Here is a 23,745-nt window from a genome sequence, read left to right on the forward strand (position 1 = left end):
AAAATAGAGTACAAGAACCTAAATATACAGCAGGCTCCAGTGATGCACACCCGACAGCTAAAACAGTGTCTATCTAAAAATGCTCTGGCCAAGACAACCAAACATCAAATATAAACATCATCCCAGATATTTATTTTCCAGCCACATCCCTATTTCCAGAGCCTGCGCCTTCTGTCCAGACAGGCTGGTATTTGTTGTGCTGTTGGGGGTGATATATATAGAGGAGACAGACAGAGAGGGATTCCAGTGGGCAGCAGTGTGGCTGCGCAAGGAGACGGTGAGGAGAGAAGGCCACTGTGTGTCCCTAACACTGACCCGCCCTGCTAATGACAGGGTGCTGTCCGGAGCTAGCTAACCCCAAATTACTGCCCTCGCCACCAGCTGTGACCACTGCACTCTCAAAAGTAAAACTTAGGAATCTTCAGGAGTTCTTTGGATTGAAACCATAGGGGATCCACAGAACGCTCTTTGAGGGATCCCTTTGTAAAGCGTTCATTAACCTGCAAATACTTGCACATCCACATAATATTTGGTCTGTCTATATGAAGACTCTACAGGGCTGCTTTTTAAAATGTAATCTCCACCTCTGCTTGTGGCTCATTTGGATCTTGGAATAAATCCAGTGAATCCTTATTTGTTGGAGTGGGATCTAAGCAGCATTCAGGGGCCACACATCAACTCATCATAAAAACAAAACATAACAACCAAACAATTCCACAACTGCCTCTAGATGTTGTTTACCACAGCAGAGATATGCAGGAGGCTTCTTTTTTTTTTTTTAAATGGATGCATTTTGTGATTTAGAAGACTGGGGAAATATTCAACATAGTAGTGTCAGGGAGAAGGAGCTTACAAAAGCTTATGTGCACAGGAGGTTCTTTCACCCAAAAGGTTTTGTGCAAAGAACAAACAAGGCATAATTCTTATATAAGGGACGCACTCCTTATATGGGTTATATCACTCCGTAGATGTGAGAGCTGACTATCCTTGGACACCTTGCTTTGCCACTTCTGCACCTGTAAGGCCTTTACACACCAAGTCCATATTTTCCATGTGCGTTTTTTTAATCCGTCATCCGATATATTTGTTATCCGTAGAAACCTTGCACACTGATCTGATGCGCTTTATTATTCTATTCGTTCAGAAATTCACAATACGAGAGTGAGTCATCAACCAACCAGGATGATTATGTGGTCCTCTGACTTAAAAGTATAAACAGAAAAAGGAAATATTACATACAAGGTGTTTCTTGACGCTGCTGTTACTCTGTCTTACTCTTTCTCCCTCATTTCCTCCCTTGCTTCCTCCACTGGCGGTTCCTCAGCAGGCTGTTGCCACTCTCTGCCCACGTCTTACATTTGGCATCGTGGCTACAAGAGGCAAAGCTGTCCTCCCTCTCGAACTATTGTTCCCCCTCTCTGTCTGTGTGCTGTCCTCATCCTCTATTTCTTTTGACGGGTGCGAAAAAACGCAGCAAATCAAACCTGTTCCACTGACGGACATGATTGATACAATGTGAGGTTGTTTTTTCTTTTAAATGTGCAACAATTCTGAATGAAAAACAGACTTGGCGTGCAAAGGCCTTTACCAATGATATGGATATAGCAAGGCAACAATATTGCATTGTTTATGTTGCTGTACTGCTGTGAATAAGTACACGACTAAATCTTTAAAAATGTAAGATTAAATGACACTGAAGACACTGACCTGGCGGTTCCTCTCATCTACGATCCGGGTGATCTGGATCTTCTTCCTCCCCATTGCCAAAACAACTTCCTCCAACAGCTGAAGAAGAATGAAAGTGGGCTCCAGGTAGTCAAGAGTTCAGCAGAAAATCCTTAACACATAGTTCCACTCTCAGCTTTGTTGCTTCAGTATCAGTTTTGCATGGCTTGCTGAAAAAGACAGAGATAGAGACAGACAACTTAGTCCCAATGTTATTCAGCCATCATCACAGTATGAACAGTGGAACAAACAGTTACATTTAGCAAATACATTCAAATACTTCATAAGAGCATCACTTAACAAAAGGTCCTACATTCCTTGCACCAAGACAATGTCAAGAAATGTAAAAAATCCCAGTCTTTGCACTCTGGGATAGACCAAACAACAGATATTTTCCTCGATGAATAAAGTATGTATATACAATTTACTACGGGCTGTTTTCTGGAGAAATTTCTTTGGTTACTAATTCAAGTAATTCTGTGCAAACATTTCCATGCAACCGACTATAACACTATTTTCTGTGTAAAGACTTGGCAAGACCTGGTGTATCCTTCCTTCAGGCTTTCTTTTCCTTCTTTAATTTGTCAGTTTCCTCAATATTGCACCGCTGCACTGCAGTCTTTGTCACTGCTAATTCCACTCTGCTGCTTCTCTTCACCTGACAGCAAGGAGGTCACCAGGGTGGCATAAAATGCACCAAGGTTTGCTGACCAACCAGCAGGATTTGCTAGTTCAACAACAAGGATATGATTTCTCACCGGTTTCCAACCAACAAACACTTCCAACTGTGTTTGTTGGAACACACAACCAAGCCAAATGCACTGCTACCAGGGACTGAACCAGCATTACTGCCATAGTCTCTCTCTTCTCTTCCAGGGTCCTTTTGGCCTCAGAAGTCTTTTACTTTGGAGTTTGATCTGTGACCATGGATTTTATATACACACATCAAGAGGAACTCAAGAGCAATCTGACTGAAAAACACCAAGAGAACTGTAGTCCATCTACGTCATCACACACCTTGTCTAGCTGGCTCCAAACTCTCGTCGACAGCAGCACTCCTTCATGTACACCAACATGAGTATTTAGCCCAGTAGTCTTGAGAGAACTCGCCTCTGCTCTCCTGCTTTCTCCTCCTGCAGGAGTGCCCACCTGCCTCGCTGAGTCCCTCCTCTCCTCAGCCACAGTGTTTCTGAGCCCTGCCTTCCCCCAGAGCTCCTTAGCTCTTTCCTAATCTCATCTGATCTGGGAGGAGGCAGAGAGTGAGGCGAAGCCTGGCTGGCTTTATCCTAACCCTCTCTGGATTACTGCAGCATGTGGATCCCAGAGCTGAGCCACCAAAACCCCCACTGCAGACCCATTTCAAAGGGTTGGGAGATGGGACAAACATATTTGTCATGCACAGTGGAAATGTATTGGTGATTATCTGTTGATTTTAAAGGACCTCTACATTTGATAAAAGTATAATATTATTGAGTGCCAGTCACTTATCTAGCAGATACATCAAGAATAATAAAATGAAATAGAAAATCCCATGTTGATTTGAAATGCAGTCTTTACGGTAATGTGGTCTTTTACCATGAGTGATTGTTTAAAAGCTTCCTATTGAAAATACACATCAATAAACACATTCTCTTTTCATATTTATTTTTTTGGTCCTTGAACATTTACAGTTGTATATTATGGCAATTGGTTTGCAAAAGACTGCACGCAATCATCTAACCCATCCAGTTCAGCACTAGCACAGATCCCAGCTGACCCTGCCAGGTCAGTTCAGGGTACACACTGTCACAGACAAAGACTCCTTGCATATTTGGGATTTAAAGGTCAGAAGGATTTATCTGTTTGACAATCTGGATGATTTGATGGCAAGACACAAATATTTTAAAAAGAGAAAAAAAAAGAATCCTTTCCACCAGTCTTTCCACGAGAAAGGAGACAACAAACATTTCTTTCCAGCAGTTCTTGGGTGATGGTTCAGTTTAATTGCTATATTCTATTGCTAAGTTTGAAACAGCTAAATCCTTGTGGCGCTGTAAAGTCACTCTATAGAGCTCTGCACTAGTTAGGAGAGTCTTTGAAAAGCAGAAGACCCTTTGTAGCACTTGTGTGAGAACTGAGTTTTTGTGTTGATAATAATGCGTCACATAAAACGCCATAAATGGTTGGTTGACAATGTATATGTTCAATTATTTTAACATGTACCTTTACATAGTCATATTGGTGCAAAATTGGAACATAAACATAACACTGAAAAGGTCTTTTTCATTTCATCTCAAAATGGTACTACAGCGGCCACTATATCGGTAATATGTGAATTTTTCCCCTCTAAAATCGATATCCTTCTCAAAAAATCCCATCACTCTGCTAACTTGACGAACTAAATTTAATCAAATTAATAATAAACCCTGTATAGACTACTAATCTGTTTTCCCAAACAAGTTTTATAAGGAAACATAATTGCTCCCAGGATTATGTTCCCTGCAATGTTTTTGAGAGTAGGAACATTTATTTAGCACTTACTATTGTGACTGGGATGGATGGTGAAAGTACAAAGTGCAGGACTTTAATGCCAGAGACTGGGATTTACATCCTGACTCCCGTGCAATCTCAGGCAACAAAGGCACGTTGGTAAAGGCTAGGGAAAGACTGTGGTTTCAGTTAAATGTTAATGAATTGAGCATGTCTGGTTTTGTGCTTGAAGTCACTGTGGACTTTGTCAATATTAAACCAACAACAGGATCTCGTCCTAACCTTAACCAAATGCTGTGAGCGCCTAAACATGACCATAGAAAAAGTTTTAAAATGTTGTAGTTGCTGCAGGTGGATGAGTTGTCATTGCACATGTTTTGCTCGACACTATGCAGATATTTTCATTATTGTTGCAATTTCTTGGAGCAAGTTTTGTCCTAATACATGATGATTGTAGTTCTGATTAGGTTTCATGCCTTCACATTGACAATAGAGGCCTCACCCAATACGATGTTGTTTCGAAAAAAATCTCAGTAAAAATTGTCATTTCCAGAAATATCTGTGTCCACACGGATTCACTGAAACGACTGGAGCGTCTAGCGGCGGCGGCTGAGGTTAAATGCTAGAGAGGCGGAAAAAAATCCGCCCAATGACTCCGGGCAATCCGGCGTTTTCAGATTTTCCCACTCTGGGACCTGTTTCCACAAAATATCGTTTTCGCTTTCACGCCGTATCCATCTGGACGCGAGGCCGATACCATAAAGTATTTATCCGGATTTTAGAAAAACGTATTTGTGAGGACAGGCCCCTAGTGTCCTCATGCTGTCCTGTGAATGCTTTATTATGTGTAATGTTGGTGATAAGTGAAAGCTTAACTACAGAATACTCACAATACATAAAAATACAAATTTACAAACTGTAAATAGACTATTTTCTTTTGTTTTTGTCTTTGTGACAATAAATCTGGCTCTGGCTTCAGAGTCTGTGAAGCAGTGACAGAGCTTACATGTGCATGTGCTTCCAAGACACCCAGACCAGTTGTCCTGATCAATGCAGATGTAATATGTTACTATGGCAGAAACTCTATCTGGCTGATGTAAAAATCAATAAAACCCACGGGATGAGCCAACAGGCTGCAGCAACCAGCACTCACACAAACATCTACATGACAAAGCTATATATGGTAATTTCATTACATCCGAATGAAAAACACAATGTGAGAGGAGGAGCAAAGGAGCACATTGGTTATATTTTTATGTTAATTTAAGACTGAATCCTCTTGAGTCTCTTTATATTTTTGAAAAGTTAACCTCTGGCAATTTCCAAGTGTCTCCAGATGATTTATTAAAATAGATATTTAGCTATTTGGAATAAAGTGTATGAACCTTCTTCATTTCTTCAGAACCAGTCTTTTTTATGTGAAATAACAGCTGTATTGTATTGTTTATCAATTTCATCTATTTTTTTTTTGGGAAACTAATTGTGCAGTGAAAAAACTAAATTAATCAATTAATTCAATTAAAAAGAATTATTTTTTGTAAACCTTTGTAGGGGTAAAAGTTAGTGAACGTTGAGCTGCATTGCTTAAAAGGAGCAGGTAAATACAATCAGGAGGCACAAAATTGTTGGGTACATTAACTAACTAATGAGACATCTTAAGAGAAGACATTGGGTAGCACTGATTGAAACCGATCAAACCAGGTCAAATTAGTCTTACCACAATTAATCGAAATATTATCGAAATCGCAATATGACCCAACGCAATATCCAAATCGCAAAAGCTGCAAATTGTTTGATAAAAGGTCAAATGTGTGACAAAAAGGCATTATAATGCAGTACTGTAGTGCTGCAGAGATGAACTGGCCTACAAATCTTGCTCTCCAGACTGAAGAAAAATCATGTTGTATGGTACAGAGATTTTAATATACATAATAATACACATAATAACAATATGATGTTTTTACCGAATAGTGCAGCCCTAGCTGAGAGGAAGACAGCTCTCAGAGGACCTCTGGATGACAGTAACACCACTTGCCTGAGGAAAGCTATAAATTCATCTAAAGAAAATGTGAGCTCCATTGGTCCGCCGTATGGTTCACAAACTGTTGAGCAGCGCTGTGTGAGTCACATGATCAATCTATCAAATTTCTGTATGATTTTTCTTTGATCGTATGTTTTTGGTACCTTCGGCCTTCAGCTTGTAAAATAATAACACTTGCAAGTAATTGTAGTTACACATTATCATTTATTTTCTGGATATTTTGTATTTTGGAAAATCATTTCTATATTTATTATAGTAATTTCCTAAATTATCAAACATCAGTGAAATAGCTCTGTAGTTTCCTTATCTATACTTGCTGTGGCCTGTCTTTAACTTCAAAATATACCCCCCCAAGCTCCCACACCCCCCATGTATCCTTAACATGAGGTGCTAAGCCCTCCGAGCAAACCTCGCAGCAAAACGCTCTTCTCTTTATCTCACCCATGAAATCCAATTGCTGTGGATCTTAAGAACCGTGACCATGCTTTGTGAGGCTGTGAAACACACTTTTCCAAGGTTGAATCGCACAGGATTTTATATCAGTTATGCCTGTACAATAGCAGAATGTCACATATTGTTGTTTTGGTAAATGGAGACTATGGGTTTCAACATTTTTCTACACATAAAGTATACTGAAGCAGAACATTTCTTACTAAAAACAGTCTTTCTTGTGGCTAATATACAGTATACTTAATGCTTCACCTTCTAGTTAGTTAAGATCAATATCGCTTTCATATCTGTATGTTAGGTATGAAGCAGGAGCCTTATCTTTAGACAGAGCCAGGTTAGCTGTTTCCCCCTATTTCTAGTCTTTATGCTAAGCTAAACTATGCAGCTGTTCCTTTAAAAGAACTTCTAAATTTTAGTAATGTGACTTATTGGGATATTGATAATACAACTGATAATTGTCTCCCTTAACAACCACAATAGATATGCATTTAAGCAAGGAACCTAACTCATACTACTCCAGAATCCTCAAGTCGGTGACAGTAGAAGATCATGACGTATGGCTGGTCTGGGCAGTTCTTAGGAAGTCTGAAGCGTACTGAGTGGGAGTTGTTGCTCAATAACTGCATGGTGTTCACTAAACCCTTCCATGAATACATGAAGGTTTAACCATCAGTCCTCTCCTTAAAGAACTAACTACATCCCAGTCATTAAAAAAAGAATTTTGTAACTTTTACATACACATATTAAGCAAACTTTCATCCGTAAAAGTATTGTAATCACAGCTCAAAGATGCAAATGAAGTATACAGTGGCCAACCTTTAATGGCAACCAATAATGTTTTTGTGTTCTTGTGTGCGAGGATATGCTGGGCAGCTTTTGAGACTTCAGATGCCCTGAAAAATCATCACACGGTCAAACACAGAATAATGACAGCAGGACTGGACATTGCTAAAACACAGAGTAAAACTCCTCCACTTTGCCAACTTCTTGTTAGCTCTGACAGACTACTTCCTGTTTCATCAGTAAAAGAGGGAAAATAAGTTGAATTCCCCCTCCCAACCACCTCCGCCCACACACATCAACGTGAAGAATTTTTTACATCAAGCTGGGCATCTTTTTATCACCATCTTACACTAACTGCAAAATCAGAATAAACTACACAACCTCAACAAGGAACCGGCAGACAAGCAATTAAAGGTTATTTGATTTAAACTAGCACGTTCAACATTTTGGGAAATGTGCTTTTATTGTTGAAAGTCAGATGAGAGGCTTAATATTACTCTGGTATTTGTCCATTAAAGGTGAAGCTACAGCGAAGAGACAGTTAGCTTAGCGTCACATAAAGACTGGAAGCAGGAGGAAATAGCTAGCCAAACAGCTAACTGGATAAGTCCACATGTAAAAAAAATCCACCAATTAAACCACAGTTGGACAGGTTTTACATTCCATACAACATGTTTACTAGCTTAAGAGGAGCTCATAGGCCGATTTTGTTACCTTTGAACAGAGCCAGGCATGCCATTTCACCGTTCTTCAAGTTTATGCAACCAAGGCAAATCATGCTGCATGCCTGTGATACAGGGGAGACTGCTGGAATAGAAGTTGTCAAGGTTTCATTTAGAGCAATGTGATTGAAGTTTCCCGTAGACTTTGATTGCTCCTAATTGGCTTTTCAACGCTTTTAACCCATACTGAGGCCTTTTTCAATCTACACTAATTGATAGTGTCACCTTTAACACTCAGGCAATTATTCTTCCAATTATTCTTCAGATAATGGTTTGGAAACTTGCAGTGTAGTATGCGCACAGTACCATGCATTTCATATTTTAGCATCCAATCTGCAAGAGAACATGGCAGGACCCCTCTAACACTGGCCCCTTGACCCCAATAAACCCCACTAAACGGGGTCAACAGTGTAAAAATAGAAAATTCTACAGTTCTAACTTCATGAGCTCTAATTAACAGCTGCCACTTTAACATCTTCTCTTGTAAAGAATAAACAAAGTCAGAGCTGCAGAAGGTTAATCACGCTGGGTCTTAACAGCACCAGGTTGTCTGCAGTACAAAGCAGCTCAGAGTAATTGGCAACCCTTTCATCCCTCCTCCTCATTAAAGACCATGGGTTCATCTCTAATTGTGTTGACCCCACCATGACCCATGCTCCAGTCACTCCAACAGTGAATCAATGAGGCTTCAAGCTGATGCTACGCAGCATGCATCACTAGGCTACCAGTAGAATAAAATAGCCACTGTCTCCGATAAACGCAAAACTGAACGTTATTTTGGTTTGGCAGATTATAGAGCTGATCCTCATTGTGAGCGCAAAAACACCATTTGCTGGAAGATGAAAGAGTTTCAGTTTCATCACTGTTTGCAAAAGTGTTAAAGACTGATGACAGATCACATTCCTTATTCATGTCTTTACCTTCCCCGCAGCTTTGCTCATCTCCTTGCTCTCCTCTATTTCCCATTTTTGCCCGATGTTGTCGTTCTTCCTCTAGCAGCTTATTTGCATCCCATCCATCAGCAGGGAGAGAAAGAGGCTCTCTTGCTCAAAGCATTACTAGGCGGACTGATAGAGGATTCTTCCTGCCCCCTGGCAAACCCCGGACAGTCTTTGAAGTTCTCATAAATGGAGTTTTTATAAAAGTTCTTAGGATAACTTATACATGGTAAACAGTCAGACTACGTGGTGGACCTGCTCCCCGAGGGAGGTGGAGTGAGATCAGCAGGCTTGTTTACTGGCTGAAGTGTTTAACACTTCCCTGTGTAGAGTAGCATTCAATGTGCAGACCCCTCCCCACATGCCCACTTGTGAATATGAGTTCTCTTTGATGTAGGGAAAGCGAATGACAATTTATGTAAAAACATAACGGAGTTGCAGCTACTTAAAAGACTTAACGATGAAATTAGCATCTTCTTATGCAAATGATACTCTGGCACAATGAACAATCTTTGAAGAAGCAAAAGTTAAAACACATGTCACAACCAGCAACGACAGCTGCAAATGAGTCTCCTTGTAAATCTGCCCAATGACAAAACCTGAGATTCAGTAAAGTCAATCTTAAAATATTCCACTTCACCCTATTCTCTTGCTTATTGAGGCAGGAACATGCCTTTCATAGCAAGACAGGAGCAGGGAAACCGAGTGTTGGCAGGAGCGGACTGTGATTAATTCATCACCCACAGTCAGACAGGCTAGCCTCTGGTATCATGCAGCTTGAGTATCGACGCTGGCCTCTGCTGCTTTGCAGGTCACCAAGCTAATGAGTTTTTGCCCGAAATGTAATAATTAAACTCATCTCCGTCCACTAGCAAACGAGCCATCTAATGCCAGGCTGAAGGCCAGGCAGATTAGATGGCTTAAACTGTCATCTGCCATACCATCCGACTCCTCCGTTCAGTTAGCAAACTAAGATGCTGTGTGTCAAGTATGAGTCACTATAAGGGTATAGAAAAGTCTGTATTAGTGCGTTTATAATCATTTAGGTCAACGCATGAAGACAATACAAAATGTGTTTTTGCAATAAAGAACATGATGATAAATGTGTGAATTTCACACTCAACAACCCCACAGCTTCAGGGCTGCATTCACCGACACCCTATTCTCCAGCGTGCTGCACTGTTACTCACAATCTCCCAGCCTAGTAAAAACTCCAAGACAGCAGTCTGCTCATTTAATTACTGGCCCACTGTGATGTCATTTCATTATTGTGTTGCTTTTATGACAGTGGTAGTGGGATAAGATTTTCCTGTCTCAACACAGAGACACTGATGTCATGCCTGCAACGCAGATTGAAACACAAGCTGCCCCGTAAAATATGGCTATGCTTCCATACTCTCTGTTCCTTTCATAAAAAACACTAATTGGTCTTCAGCTGAACTTTCAATACTGACACATGTGCACTATGCCATTGTCATTTTTCCCTGCAAAGTTATCAGCTGTGTGACTGAGGTGAAGTGATCTTGGACTGACGCGATGTGCATTGTCTTAGCTAAATGTCTCGTTTCCAAACTGTAATCATGCAGCATGTACAGTATAATATTTATAACAAGCAAAAGAGGCTGCAGCTCTACCAGGCCAATAAAACAAGAAAAATTCCAACCACAAACAATTCCATGTCAAGGATCCCCAAACACACTCACACACTCAACTTCAACTGGAGAACCAGGTTTTAAGCCCATTTATCATTTGCCCAGAGATCTGTGTTTCTATGCTGAGTAACACTGAAGATATTAGTTAAAGAAACACATGAAATGGGAATATAGAATGGGGAAAAACACTTCCTGAAGCAGCGGATCCTCCCACCGCATAACTGTAATGTGAGTATGAATGCACTTGTTTGTTTATTGTTTCAACATGAAACAGATTCATTCAACTTTAGTTCCACTTCACATTTTTCACCCCGGTCATGCGTGGCACCTTACAGCGTCTCTATGCCCCCACCCCAGGGGTCCCCGTCCCACAGTTTGAGAAACATATATCTTTCTTGACAGCGATGCTAAACGCTAAGGTGATGACACACACACACACACACAGATGTACACTATAATATGAAGCACTCTCCAATCATACAGTAGTCATACAAACTATCCAAATACAGTAAATACTGTAGATCTGTACAGACAACCTTTTCTTCTTCTGTCCTGCTCTATGCTCACTGCAAATGAGTTTGCAGAGCCACATTACTTAATCACCGAGAAGTATCTCTAGCCTCAGCCCAGTCTTTTGATCTGCTAAATGATATTATAATGAATTCTTTAACATTTTTGTTTGTTCCTGCTCTCATTGAAATTCTGTGCTTTCAGCAAAGTAATATCATCCTTTTAATGTTGTGAAGAGATGGTAAGTAGATCGGAGGCCTCTATCCTGAGGGTCCACACAATCTCTTATCCACCCACCCCTAACCCCCTCTTCACACACACACACACACACACAGTATATACACTCCCTAACACTACCATCTCTTTCTCCAAGATTACTGAGTAAACGGTGGACTCTTTGGTTGGTATATGTTTAGGACAAGTAGAGTTCATTTGGAGTCTTTCCACATGCATCCATCTTGTATTAATGTCAGTCAGTGGTGTACATAAAGGTATCAAAAATTGACACTTCCAGTATGTGTGCCACTAAAGCATTCTACATCAACATTTTAGGTGGTGTGTAAATGGATTATGGAGATGAATAATGGACACAATCTCAAAGTATATATTTCAAATGGCAAATTCAAGTTTTTTTTATTGTAAGCTGTAAAGCTACTTCTGGAAATGTAAAGTTTAGCCTTGAATTTCAATAGTTTGATAAGTTTCTACAGATATTATTTCAAACACAGCTCCTGTTCATTGTAAAGAAGGAACAGCCATTATTCAAGCCAACAGTTGTTCAGTTTTTGACTATCATTTAATTGATCGGTCTTCAAGACAACACAAGTACCGCACACATCTAACCATATAACCTCATTATAATGTAAACTTCCTTTCCTGGATAAAATGTCTGCATGATTTCAGAATTAGTTCGATTTTTTTAGCAGCTGGTGAAGCTTGTCCATCCTGCAGACTGACTCCAGACCATTCTGGGGAGGCTAAAGTCATGGATTAACTATGTGCATTTGTTCACTGTTATTTCTCTTTCACTGAATTGCTGGCATGAGAAAAATATTACTGCTGGGATCAGCTAGGTCACCTGGGATTAGGGTGTATAATTGCTGAAAGCCACATGTAAGATCACACTGGGTGCTTCTGTGTGAAACTGACATCAGCTTGAACAGCAAGGCTATAGCTGTAACAGCCTGACTTCAATTTGTAGTCACCAAATTGGTCCCTATCATTATTAGGGACCTCGCAAGCGACCGCTGGAGGTCCCTATTGTTTTTGCTTCGTTTCTTCTTCACTATTATTATTATTTTTAGCACTTTTGATTGCGTTTTTCCCCCCCTGAATATATACGAAAAGTCAATTTTATTTGGCAAAGTTGTCAGGCCTGGTGAAAAATTTGATATTCTATGTGTCTTTTTCAGGTCGGCCACTAGGTGGCGCTACTATTTAGGAAAGTATTTTCACTTTTTAGTTACTTAATAACTTTTGCATATTTTGTCGCACATTCAAAAAACTTATATGCACGCGTTCAGTGAATGGAGCTGAATCTCTCCATATAGGCCCCGCCCACTTCCGCCTATAATTTTTTTCCGCTAGGGTGCGAAAAGTCCTTAAAGTACGTTTTCTTGGTCCTCCTACATGCTTTGTCCAATTCCCACGAAATTTTTCACCTAGCACCTGGGGACCGCCCTGGCAAAAAAAGTAATTTGAACCTTTTTGAAATTTCAAAAAATAAGAGCGCTATAAAATTAAGACTTCCTGTAGATTTTTCGTCAAAAAAGGAAGAGGACCATTTCTTAACATTGGTATGTTCGATTCACATCAAACTTGGGTCCATAGTTCCTCATGTCCTCCTTAGGCACCGTGCACAATTTCAGACCATTACCACTAGGTGGCGCTCTTTAAAATGAAGGACTTTATATCTCTGCAACGGCACGTGTGATTAAAATGAAACTTGGTAGGATGCTTGCCCATGGCTCCCTAAGGCTCACCAAAAAAGGAAAAAAAATCAGGCCACTGGGTGGCGCTCTGGTGGCAGAATAAATCACTGTGCGGAGACCGTAATAGTTATGAATATGAAATTCACAGGGCACGTGTAGAGTAGTGCCTGAAGCTCACATACCAAAGATCGTGTTTGTCGTGTGTGTAGCGCCCCCTACAGGATAAAAAAACAGCAGCCCCGGCGCCACGTTTCACCGATATGTACGAAACTTGGTAGGCATGTTTAACATGCTGAGACGTACAAAAAAGCCTCTTGGACCCATACCCGACACCCCACAGGAAGTCGGCCATTTTGATTTAAAGTTTCGATTTCGGCGAACTTTTCGCGTTGTATTTGAACGAACTCCTCCTAGGGAATTTATCGGATATGCTTCAAAATTTGTGAGTACACTCAAAAAATGGTGCTGATTAAAAGTTGTGCTATTTGTGCATGTACGTTGAAGGGCGTGTCCGTGGCGTGGCATCAAAGTCAGCCATTTAGATTTTTTTGGTCATTTTCTGGGATTTTTCGCGTTGTATTTGAACGAACTCCTCCTAGGGAATTTATCGGATCAACTTCCAATTTAATCAGCGCAATCTAAAGACATTCATGATTAAAAGTTGTGCTATTTATGACATTCCGTCAAACGGCGTACCCGTGGCGTTGCGTTGAATTTCGACCATTCACCATAAACAGATGGTACTCAACTTCAGTGTACAGTCCCACCCTGAACACGTCCTCATAACTTCAGCGTACATGATCCAATCTCAATGAAACTTAAGGTGTGTTACAACAGTCCCGCCCTGAACTTGTCTACATGACAATATTAAGACATAGTGATAGCGCCACCTTCTGGCAACAGGTGGTAAGCGCTGCATGGCGATTTTGTGCTGCGTTACGTGAAATGACCGTGCCAGTGACGACTTGTCAAATTCAGCGGATTCGCCATGAAATGCCACTCATGACTTCAGTGTGCAATGTCCAATCTCCAGTGAACTTCATATATTCTGTAACAGTCTCGCCCTGAACATGTCCTCATAACTTCAGCGTACGTGGTCCAATCTCAATGAAACTTCACGTGTTACAACAGTCCCGCCCCGGAACTTGTCTACATGACAATATTAAGACATAGTGATAGCGCCACCTTCCGGCAACGGGTGGTAAGCGCTGCGTGGCGATTTTGAGCTGATTTACGTGAAATTTTCGTGTTGTGGCAGCACGCCCCGAGTTGCATGGAGTGCGAGGTCCCGCCCAACGCTGCTTGCAGCTTTAATTATTATTATTATTATTATTATTCATGTCATAAATTCTTATTATCCTTTATTCACTCAAATTTTCAATAAACAAATAATCTTAATCCCATAAATCAACTGACAAGTGCTAAAACAACCAGTGACACTTATCAACCAATATCATGCACATATCACATATCAATTTCTAAAAGATAGCAAGTCTGACAGTAACACTACCAGTATACTAGAGGTATGTGAAATTGTAGAAAATTATTATAATGTCAAAACAAATTAAGCCAGAGATTGGATTAACCAGAATTGCCTTTAAGATATTACATTTGAGGATATTTGAGTGGTCGTGCAACCTGACCATGGGACTATTACAGGCGTTTGGTTACATTTATAATAATTTCTCATTTTATTTGTTCTCATAGTCAGAAGTGCTCTAAGTTAAAAAGACTCTTGACAGAGTATGTGGAAGTTGCTGGTATAACCTAGTCCTCAACTCAGCAAGGAGGAGAGAACGTCTCCATGCACAGCCAGCATTAATGAAGTGTTGGCACCATTAAGAACAGTGTCGGGACTCTGAGCAGACCTAAACCACTCTATGGCCTGGACCCTGTCTCTGCAAATCAACACTGAGTTTAATTAAGTCAAGCCACACTGCCATTGACCCAACATTACTGTTTAAGTTGGCAGGGCTGAGGGAAACCTATTTACTGCGAGCAACAAAGGCAGTTTTATATGACTGCAGGAAAGCAGATTGCAAGGCTAATATTTGGAAATTGTTTTATTTGATTTCTGTATTTATTGAGTGTAATTTCTGAGCTCCTCTGCGGCATTTTTAGCATCAAACGTGCGGGTGTGTGGCCCAGCGGTCAGACGGCAGGCAGCCAGAGGTTTGGCTGGTTTGGAAGGACCAGCTCAGGCCTGATTACTGGGGCGACCCTGCAGGAAGAGTTCTCAAGTCCAATAGATTAGGAGCTTTTCCAGAAACCACAGCATGAGCAGAGGAGAGGGGAGAACATCAACCAAAGCCTTCATTGCTAGAAAGTATTGCTCAACACAGTAAACATGATTTCATTCTTACTTCCCAATAAAGATACACATAAAATGCATTTTATATTTCCCCTGACCCCTCAACACTGTCTGCAAGTAATTTGAATCAGGAGAACCAGAGTTGTATAATGCAGTTCTGAACATTTTAGTAAATATTCTGTGAAGGACTGGACTGTGGCTTATTTCAATTAACTGGAATTGTGGTTTTATGACATAAAAATCATAACATTAAAACCCAAAGGAATGGTTGTGATTATTAGTCATCGTAAAAGATAAGGCAGATGGATCGAGAAAAGGAGGACTCATCAATAAAATAGAAGAGCTGTGAGAAATTTAAGAAAGCAATATTACCTGAAAGAGTTTGGTTTGTCTCCTGGCAGGAGGAGGAACTCCTCTTCAACCTGAAACTTGGAGGATGGACACGGGGGAAACGATTTTTACAGACAACAGTTCCTCCTCTAGCTCTGAGATTCTGAAAGAAAAACCAAGAAACTTTTAGTGTCTTAATTTCTTACTTTGTGTTTTCAAGTAAAATAGAAAAAGTAGCTGAAACGGACAAATATGTTAATTAGCTTTAGTCGCCAAAGGAGGAAAGTGATGCTCCAGTTCTGTTATTCTGGGTTTAAATGAGAGCAGTAATTCACCTCTTAAGAGCACTTATCCCATTGAGAACACACACGCTTTTCTCCTCAAATGAGTCACCACACGTAGACACAAGAGTGCACACAACTGTTTGTGTGAAAAAGACCATTTGTAATGAATGAAGCCACATTGCTGTGACGAAACCATCAGTGAAAATATCATTTTTCCATAAAAGATGCAATGTCTGTTTAATCATCAGACGGGAGAGGGATATTCCATGTGGGTCATGAAAACTTTAGCGTGAAGATTTAAGTGCTGTAGACCGAACTAAAATGAGCTTGTGCTGTTCCATAATCACATCAGTCTGGATGTTAGCATCAGCACAGACAGGTAACAAGCACACAACAAGCCTCCACAGCAGCAAGAGTCAGCTAAACCGCTCATCTTCTTCGCTGTGTGTGATACAGCATGTCATTGGTTTAGCCAGGCATCGCCACAGCTAATCAAAGTGGATAAGAAATGCATTAGTACACACAGGAGCATCCTGCATTAGCTTGGGCTAAAGCAGGCCATGTAATTGACTAGAAAAAACTAAGTCAGTCAGTCAGTCACGGAGGACTTGAAATAGCCTCTCAATAAAATGCACACACACACACACACACACACACACACACACACACACACACACACACACACACACACACACACACACACACACACAGTGCAGCCTCTATTTCTTCAGCGTGTGGTGCAAAAAGAGAAGCCTGTCCTTCAGAAGTGTTGCTATTTCTGTTTACCACAAGGCCCCAAATATTCTATCATTAGGGAAACTAGGAGGGAAAGGAAATACCACTGGTGAACACATGAACTCCATAGAGCCGCACAAAGAAACCTAACTGGCAGGCTGGACTGTCATGTTTCTGGTAACAGGTTTTATTTCCACAATATCCATGTGTCCATTTAGGTAAAAGTGTCACAAAAGTGATATTTTCTCACTTCTTGTAAGGCATCATCTGCTTTTTCTACTCTCGGATTCAACACTTGTCCAAACCCCCATTCAATTTATCACATTTACAGTCATAAATACATTGGTGAGAAAGATCTTTTTTTGTAAGTAAATCATGGTCATAAAGGTTGGTAAAGAGTGTTATTAGACCTCAAGACTGGCCCATTTTCTCTGGTTGGCCCAGCTTACAGCCTTTCTTGGTGAAAATGCAAATGATGTGTTGTCAAACCAGAGCCATTACACTGGAGGCGATGCTTCTTCTACCAGTGTTTTAGCTGCATGAATTAAAAACAGCATAACACAAGAAATGTATGATGTATGTCTTTGGGAGCATGCCTGTATTTTAACTTTTGCAACGGCCAATTTGAATACAGGCATTGACGGAATCTTTTGCACCAGCTGTAAAGAGGAAGAAGCATCTATCTGAGGCAACAAGTGAAGCCAAAAGGGGCAGAGACAGAAATCTCTTAAAGAAGATGGTTAATATTGATTGATAAGCCTTTGCATGGTGGAAACAATGAAAATATGAGATTAAAATACAATCCAAGATGATTTACATACATAATAAAATCTAAAATCTGTTGCTTAATATTCATATAAATGCAGTATGTGTAGTCACTAAATTTACATTGCAGTCCTTTATCCTGTGGGTAACATCCCCAACTACAACCTTTCCTTTAGCATCCAGGTTTCTGCACTGTGCTACATAGATGTTGACTTTGCTGAGCTCTGAGGTCAGTTCATAGAATTTTCTACTCTTATTCTCTTATTATGTGATGGCTGAATGTCTTCACTTTATACATATTGCACAAATAAAGCTACACCTATATCTACCTCCAACCAACATGACATTAGCTGCCATTTGTCACTTCTATAACTGAGGTCATATCCTAAACTCAGTTCTTGAGAGTGATTTCATAACCTCTGAGTCCCACCACTAACCACAATGCCAAAAAACAAAACTAACACACTCACAAGCAACAAGATGGTATGCATCAGATCTATACTCGTGCCATCACATTTCTCTCGCAAAAAGACCAAGTGCATTTAATTAAATGGGCAGGGGTCCCAGCTATGCTTCCAGCCAGATTACATTAGGACACAGTAAAGTTTTGATTGTCATTCTCATGAAACAACGTCCAGCCAACCTTTGTAGAGTATGATTTTGGACGTGTCCTCTTTCATTTTGGCTGACGGAATAAAATGTCTAATGCTTGTTTAAAATATTTTCCACTATGTTATCCACATGCTTACAATACTGTTAATGGTTTTTACATGTAGCTCCACATATTCCCGTATATTTCAACTGATGTAGTGATGACCAAGGGTTGGGTCCCTTTGTGTCACATCATTCTGTGAATGGGCTGTCCCAACTACCAAGGGGAGTTGGAAGTTGTGTTTCTTTAAATGTAAACACTTGAAACATACTAATCAGATTTACAGTAATCAGAACATTGTGTGCATGTACCCATGAGGCACAAGATTGTGCAATGAACAATAGTTCTCACTGAAATGTAGTGTGTGATGTACGTTGAATTTACAGTACCTTGAACAAAAGTCCGAATTTGATCAAGTGTACGTGACTTAGCCACAATTACTTAAAATGTAATGCATTTTCAAACTTCAGACCACAAGATGTTCTAGGTTTTATCTGATTTTCTTGGTTAATTGATAAACCTGCATGAGAGGACAGGTCCTTGAATGAATATTTGCTCATGGACCTTAAAAATACTTCAAGCTTGTTATGCCAGTCACTCAACAACTGAAAAGCTAAGAGGTATTAGCAGTGCCTTGAAACTTATTGGTAACATCTCTGAACTAAAGAGAGAGAAGTACTTGTTTTAATCCTGCAATTTGGCCACTTGGGGGCAGTAGAAACAAGCTATAAACACAAAATTAACATACCATAATGTTCTACCTTGATATGGCTAAGGTTTTAGTAAACACTTGTCTATTTATGCATACAGCAACACTGGTGTTCATTTTAAGTCATTTTTCTGCCCACGATGATAATTCCTTTTACCTCAGTTTCTGGTCTCCACCAGGCACAGCAGTCAAATGCTAAAGTCAGCATGCTAACAGGCTCACACTGACAACGTCAAGTAGGAATAACTATTGGCAAGAATTTGGCGATATAATACGTATCATGGCACAGGGGTTATGATTCAATATATTGCGATGTATCGCAATACTGTAAGCAAGGTGATAGATTGAGTTGTTTTTCTTTAATCTAATTTTAGGAAAAGTATAAAGAACACACCACCATATGCAAACAATTTGTACTTTTATTTACTTTTTTATGAAACCAAAACAGTGAGATTTACATTTAAATGTATCCCAGTCCCTGTAACAACCAACTTCATAGCCCTAGGTTCACGCTTATAACACTGCTAACTAGCGGTTTAAACACAAAAATATATACAATATCACAAAACAAAATATTGAGATATATTTTAAATATTTTCCAACACCCCTAACACTGAGTTTATAGGCAAAGACTGGCAGAGACATTAAAATATCTATACCATTGAATGAATTATCTGGAACAAAGCATATGACAGTTACAGTAAGCGTCAAGGGGCAACAACAAAGTAACATGCTAACCCTGGCTGTGTTATTGGCTCATTATAGAAATCCACTATCCTTAATGCCATTCACATAACTGAACTAAACTCTAAAATAAGAGAAACATCAACACATTACACTGTACGGCAACAAAATGAAAGTATATGTGCTCCAGACTACACAGTATCTAGGATATCTAAGTCTGCTAAGAGATAACCGACTGGAGATGGGAGACTTCTTTCATCCCATATGCTCCCTGTGGTCTCAGCAGTCTGACAGGGTGACAGTGTAACCATGACCTGATTACCTGTCCCCTGAAGCCTGTAATCACTAAAGCCAGCAGACAGGCACTGTCAGTCCGCTGACAGGGAGGATAATTGAAGGTGATGCTACATGCTGCTAGCCCTGCTAATGAAATATGAAAACAAAGAGCAGGGACAAGGAAGCGGGGCACAAAAGAGGTCTGAGCTCCAGAGCAGCACATTTTCTGTCTATTCACCAGCCACTTTTCATTTTCCCTGCCAATAGGACGCTTAAAATACTGGTCTATGTGGAATGATGGTCTGTGGATTGGACTCCCTTCCATCCTGATAAAATAGCTTTTTTAGTGACTGGTCCTTCCCATAGACATTCCCACTGAGTCTCAGGTTTTCCAGTTACTGGAATGTTCAAAGGCAAATGGGTGTGTGTAATATTAGTTCAGTGATAAGATGCGTGCATCTCCTGGCTCCACAGTTACAGTGTAGACTATTAAAAAAACAACCGTGCATCAGTGATGTCACCCATAACATTCTGAAGGGACTTTCTCAAACTTGAATGTGGGTTTATCAGCAAACTGCAACAGGCTGAGACACTAAACATCTCTTTAAACATGATTGTTCTTAATTTAATACTAAGAGACCAAACTCTTGTAAAAAAAAAAAAAAAAAAAATTGAGAATTTTTCATTGAAAGAAGAAGTTAGAGAACAATTCCCAACCTGCTAAAATCTGTCCTGGTTGACAGAGTTGTGAGGCTCAGAAGGAGCATAATTCCAGGATGTAAAGCCAGGAAATGGTGATGGTGATTAAAATTAAACCATCCAAAGCTAGCTATTGACTTTTTGAGAATTCCCCCAGGCCTTGCCAAGTTACCACCTTCATACTTCCTTTAAATACTGAAAGATACCCAACCTTGTGGTTGTATGGTTTTTACATTTGCGAGATCAGACAAACCACAGGGTCACACGAGAATCCATCTTGCCAGGGTACAAGCTACACACTTGTGTGAGCTATGACCTTGGATCCGCCTAATAAGAGAGAGCTCCTCTGAAAACATGATTTGTGATCTATCGAGGGTGTGTCTAAAATGTTGACAATATACTATTTTTGCCATGTATTTCTAGCTTTCTGTATCTTTATCATCACGGACTATGTGTAAAATGAGGCTATTATTGATGTATGTATGTTATTAACTGATCCTTAAATATCAAATCTGCTAACATAAAGCAAGTAGGCCTTCATGACTGCAGCTATGAATGTTTCTTTGCAATTATAGTGCAAACGGTACAGTTCGCACACTGGTCCAAACCACAGGTGGTACCGGACCAATCAGTGTCCTGAGAGGAATGACTGACAGTTACAGCCGTGTTAGCGACTGTAACAAACAACAATGGTGGCTGCTAAAGAGGTTAGCGTAGAAGCTGCTAGCAGAACTGGAGAGTATTTCATCAGTGAGATGAGAGAAAGAACAGCACTGAAGGTTTTTCTCCATGTAAAAGATGTTTTCGTTCTTCTCATGGTTTGATGAGAGCTTGACGACTTTATGGTATATGGTTCATTGATCTGACTCTTTAAAGTGTGCCTGCCCTTTCCAACGACAACGTCCCAGATGGATCTGTGTAACAAACTATCTGGCACAGTCAGGTTGGAGGATAACATTCAGGAACGCTAAAACTCAATTTTTCTTGCGGCACAAAGTATATTGGAACCTCTGCTCACCCACCAATCAGTGTAGATGGGCTGTCTGCTTCATCAATGTACATTTGTAAAGCCACAACAGACACTGACAGTCTCAAATAAATACAGCATTATTTTATTTTTTTTACATTGAGCTTTGTGATTCTCTCTTTTGTTACTGACATTGTTCTGATAATATAAAAAAAGTATTTTAAGCAATACCCATAGGCCCGTATGTACTTTAATATTAAGCATTACTGGTTGCTGTAATTGGTCCTCCTGTCAATACTGGCCACAAAGGGATCCCTTCTTAAAGCAATTTCAATGTAAAAGATGGGGGACAAATGCACAGTCCTCATTCAGTGCTAAAAGCACTTTAAAGTTCAGATGAACATAATATGAGGCTTCAGGAGTCTCAGTGAGACAAATGAAGTGAATCTTCAAAGTTTTACAAAGTTCCTGCTTTTGGTTACTGTCCCTCAGCCAGCCTCTGTGTAGTGTCCACAGAGGCACAAAGAGGGAATACTATACTTTAGAGGACAACCACCTGATTTAGCTAACTCTGACTACTGAAGCATGATATTAGCTATATGAGAATGTATTTTCTTACACAAAACGAGGAGTTTTGTCACTTACACTGAAATCACTTTAGAAAGAGATCTCGTTGCGGCAAGTACGGACCAGAGGAACAATTACAGCACCCAAAAACCTTTTTCACATACACATGGAAATCTAAGTATTGTATCGGCATAGACTTGTAAAAATTGTGAACTCTTCCTTTAAAACCAGATTACTTCATCCAAATGTTCACACTATCATTTTAAAACAAATGAACATCTGACCAAACAGCTGTAGATACTATAACTCCCCCACAGACATCTGAGATATTCTGTGACAAAGTGTTGTAAAACTGATGTTTGTGGTGTTATTTATCCTTCTTATTCTGCTACAGTTAGTGATGTCCAGTCTCTTAGAGGGGAAGGGCACATGGTTGGTATTTTTGAGGTACTATGCTGACAGTATTTTGGATTAAAACTCTTTAAATTCACATCCCTGCAGCACTGGATTACAGTTACCTTAATGTATCTATTGCTATGGAGTCACTGACATGGTACTGTGACAGTCCTGTAGGGACTTTACTGCTGAATTATACAGTACTTCTCTGTATTATGCTTCTGGTACTCCAATAGTAGCCCTACTGGTACATCTCTTCTCTTCATCTTAGAAATATAGCCTACAAGTACACACTGTTTTGAGGCAGCAGGTCCCATCACATTCAGATAGACAGGCTGTAGAAGTATCCCAAGGAGAAAATGGTGAAGCTAACCGGCTAAAAACAGCTAGTGCTTGTTTTTACAGCGTTGCAGAGTTAATCAAAGTTTCATTAAAGCACTCTGGTTTCTGTACAGTGCCCGTACTGTACTCACGTTATGCCACTCAGCCACAAAATAACTAAACAAAACAAATTACCGTCCCGCTCACTAGCATGCTGTACAGAATCATTATGTCATTATTTTGGGTTGTTTAGGAAACTAACGGACCGAGTTAAAGCGGGTGAACAAGAATACACAACACTGTGTGAAGAGTCAGCGGCTCCCGTCCCTCAGTCCGTCTGTACAGCAGACAGTAAACAGACTCTGTCACATGTAAAAGACACATAGTTTGTCCACTCACCCATGTGCCCTTCCCGACGCGTCTGTAAACACGGAGAGTTTTCTATCAAAGTGTCTCCGGTGGACACACACACACAGTCAGAGCCTCGACCGCTACATTTAGGAAACTAACTCAGAGCAGCGCGAGGGTTTGGCTCCTCCCACCAGAGTAGTGTGTTTGGATCTTCCCATCCCACGTACAGTGTGGGGTATGTATGGGGGACCGAGGCCGCCAAAATCAGAACTAAAGCAACAAATAAATGACCCAATAAACGAATAAATAAATATGTCATTAATGCGCCAAAAATAATATCAAAAACAAATATAGACATTCATTTATTTATAAATTTAACATAATAAGTATTAATACTAATTATTTATTTATTTACCCTCACATTAATTATTTATTATTTATTTTCCCATTTAATTTCTTTTTCCATTTCTATAGGCT

The 23,745-nt window shown here is 40.1% G+C and overlaps 1 protein-coding gene across 3 annotated transcripts in view; it reads right to left on the reverse strand.

Annotated features, from left to right (window-relative positions):
- The window catches only part of LOC127351944 (myocyte-specific enhancer factor 2A), a 45,314-nt gene extending 21,860 nt beyond the window's left edge, over positions 1-23,454 (reverse strand). The window contains exons 1-3 of one of the 3 annotated variants that reach the window (XM_051379961.1): positions 23,317-23,454; positions 15,905-16,025; positions 1,708-1,895 (exon numbers count right to left, since the gene is read on the reverse strand). In XM_051379961.1, the coding sequence (XP_051235921.1) occupies positions 1,708-1,761 (54 nt within the window). In that variant the 5' untranslated portion in view covers positions 1,762-1,895; positions 15,905-16,025; positions 23,317-23,454. Of the gene's footprint in view, positions 1-1,707; positions 1,896-2,742; positions 2,838-15,904; positions 16,026-23,316 lie in introns of those variants that run through there. The other 2 variants (XM_051379962.1, XM_051379963.1) reach the window with 2 other exon arrangements.
- Between the last annotated feature and the right edge of the window lie 291 nt (positions 23,455-23,745).

This window comes from Dicentrarchus labrax, unplaced genomic scaffold (genome assembly GCF_905237075.1).
Source record: "Dicentrarchus labrax unplaced genomic scaffold, dlabrax2021, whole genome shotgun sequence".
Classification (NCBI taxonomy): Eukaryota; Metazoa; Chordata; class Actinopteri; family Moronidae; genus Dicentrarchus; species Dicentrarchus labrax.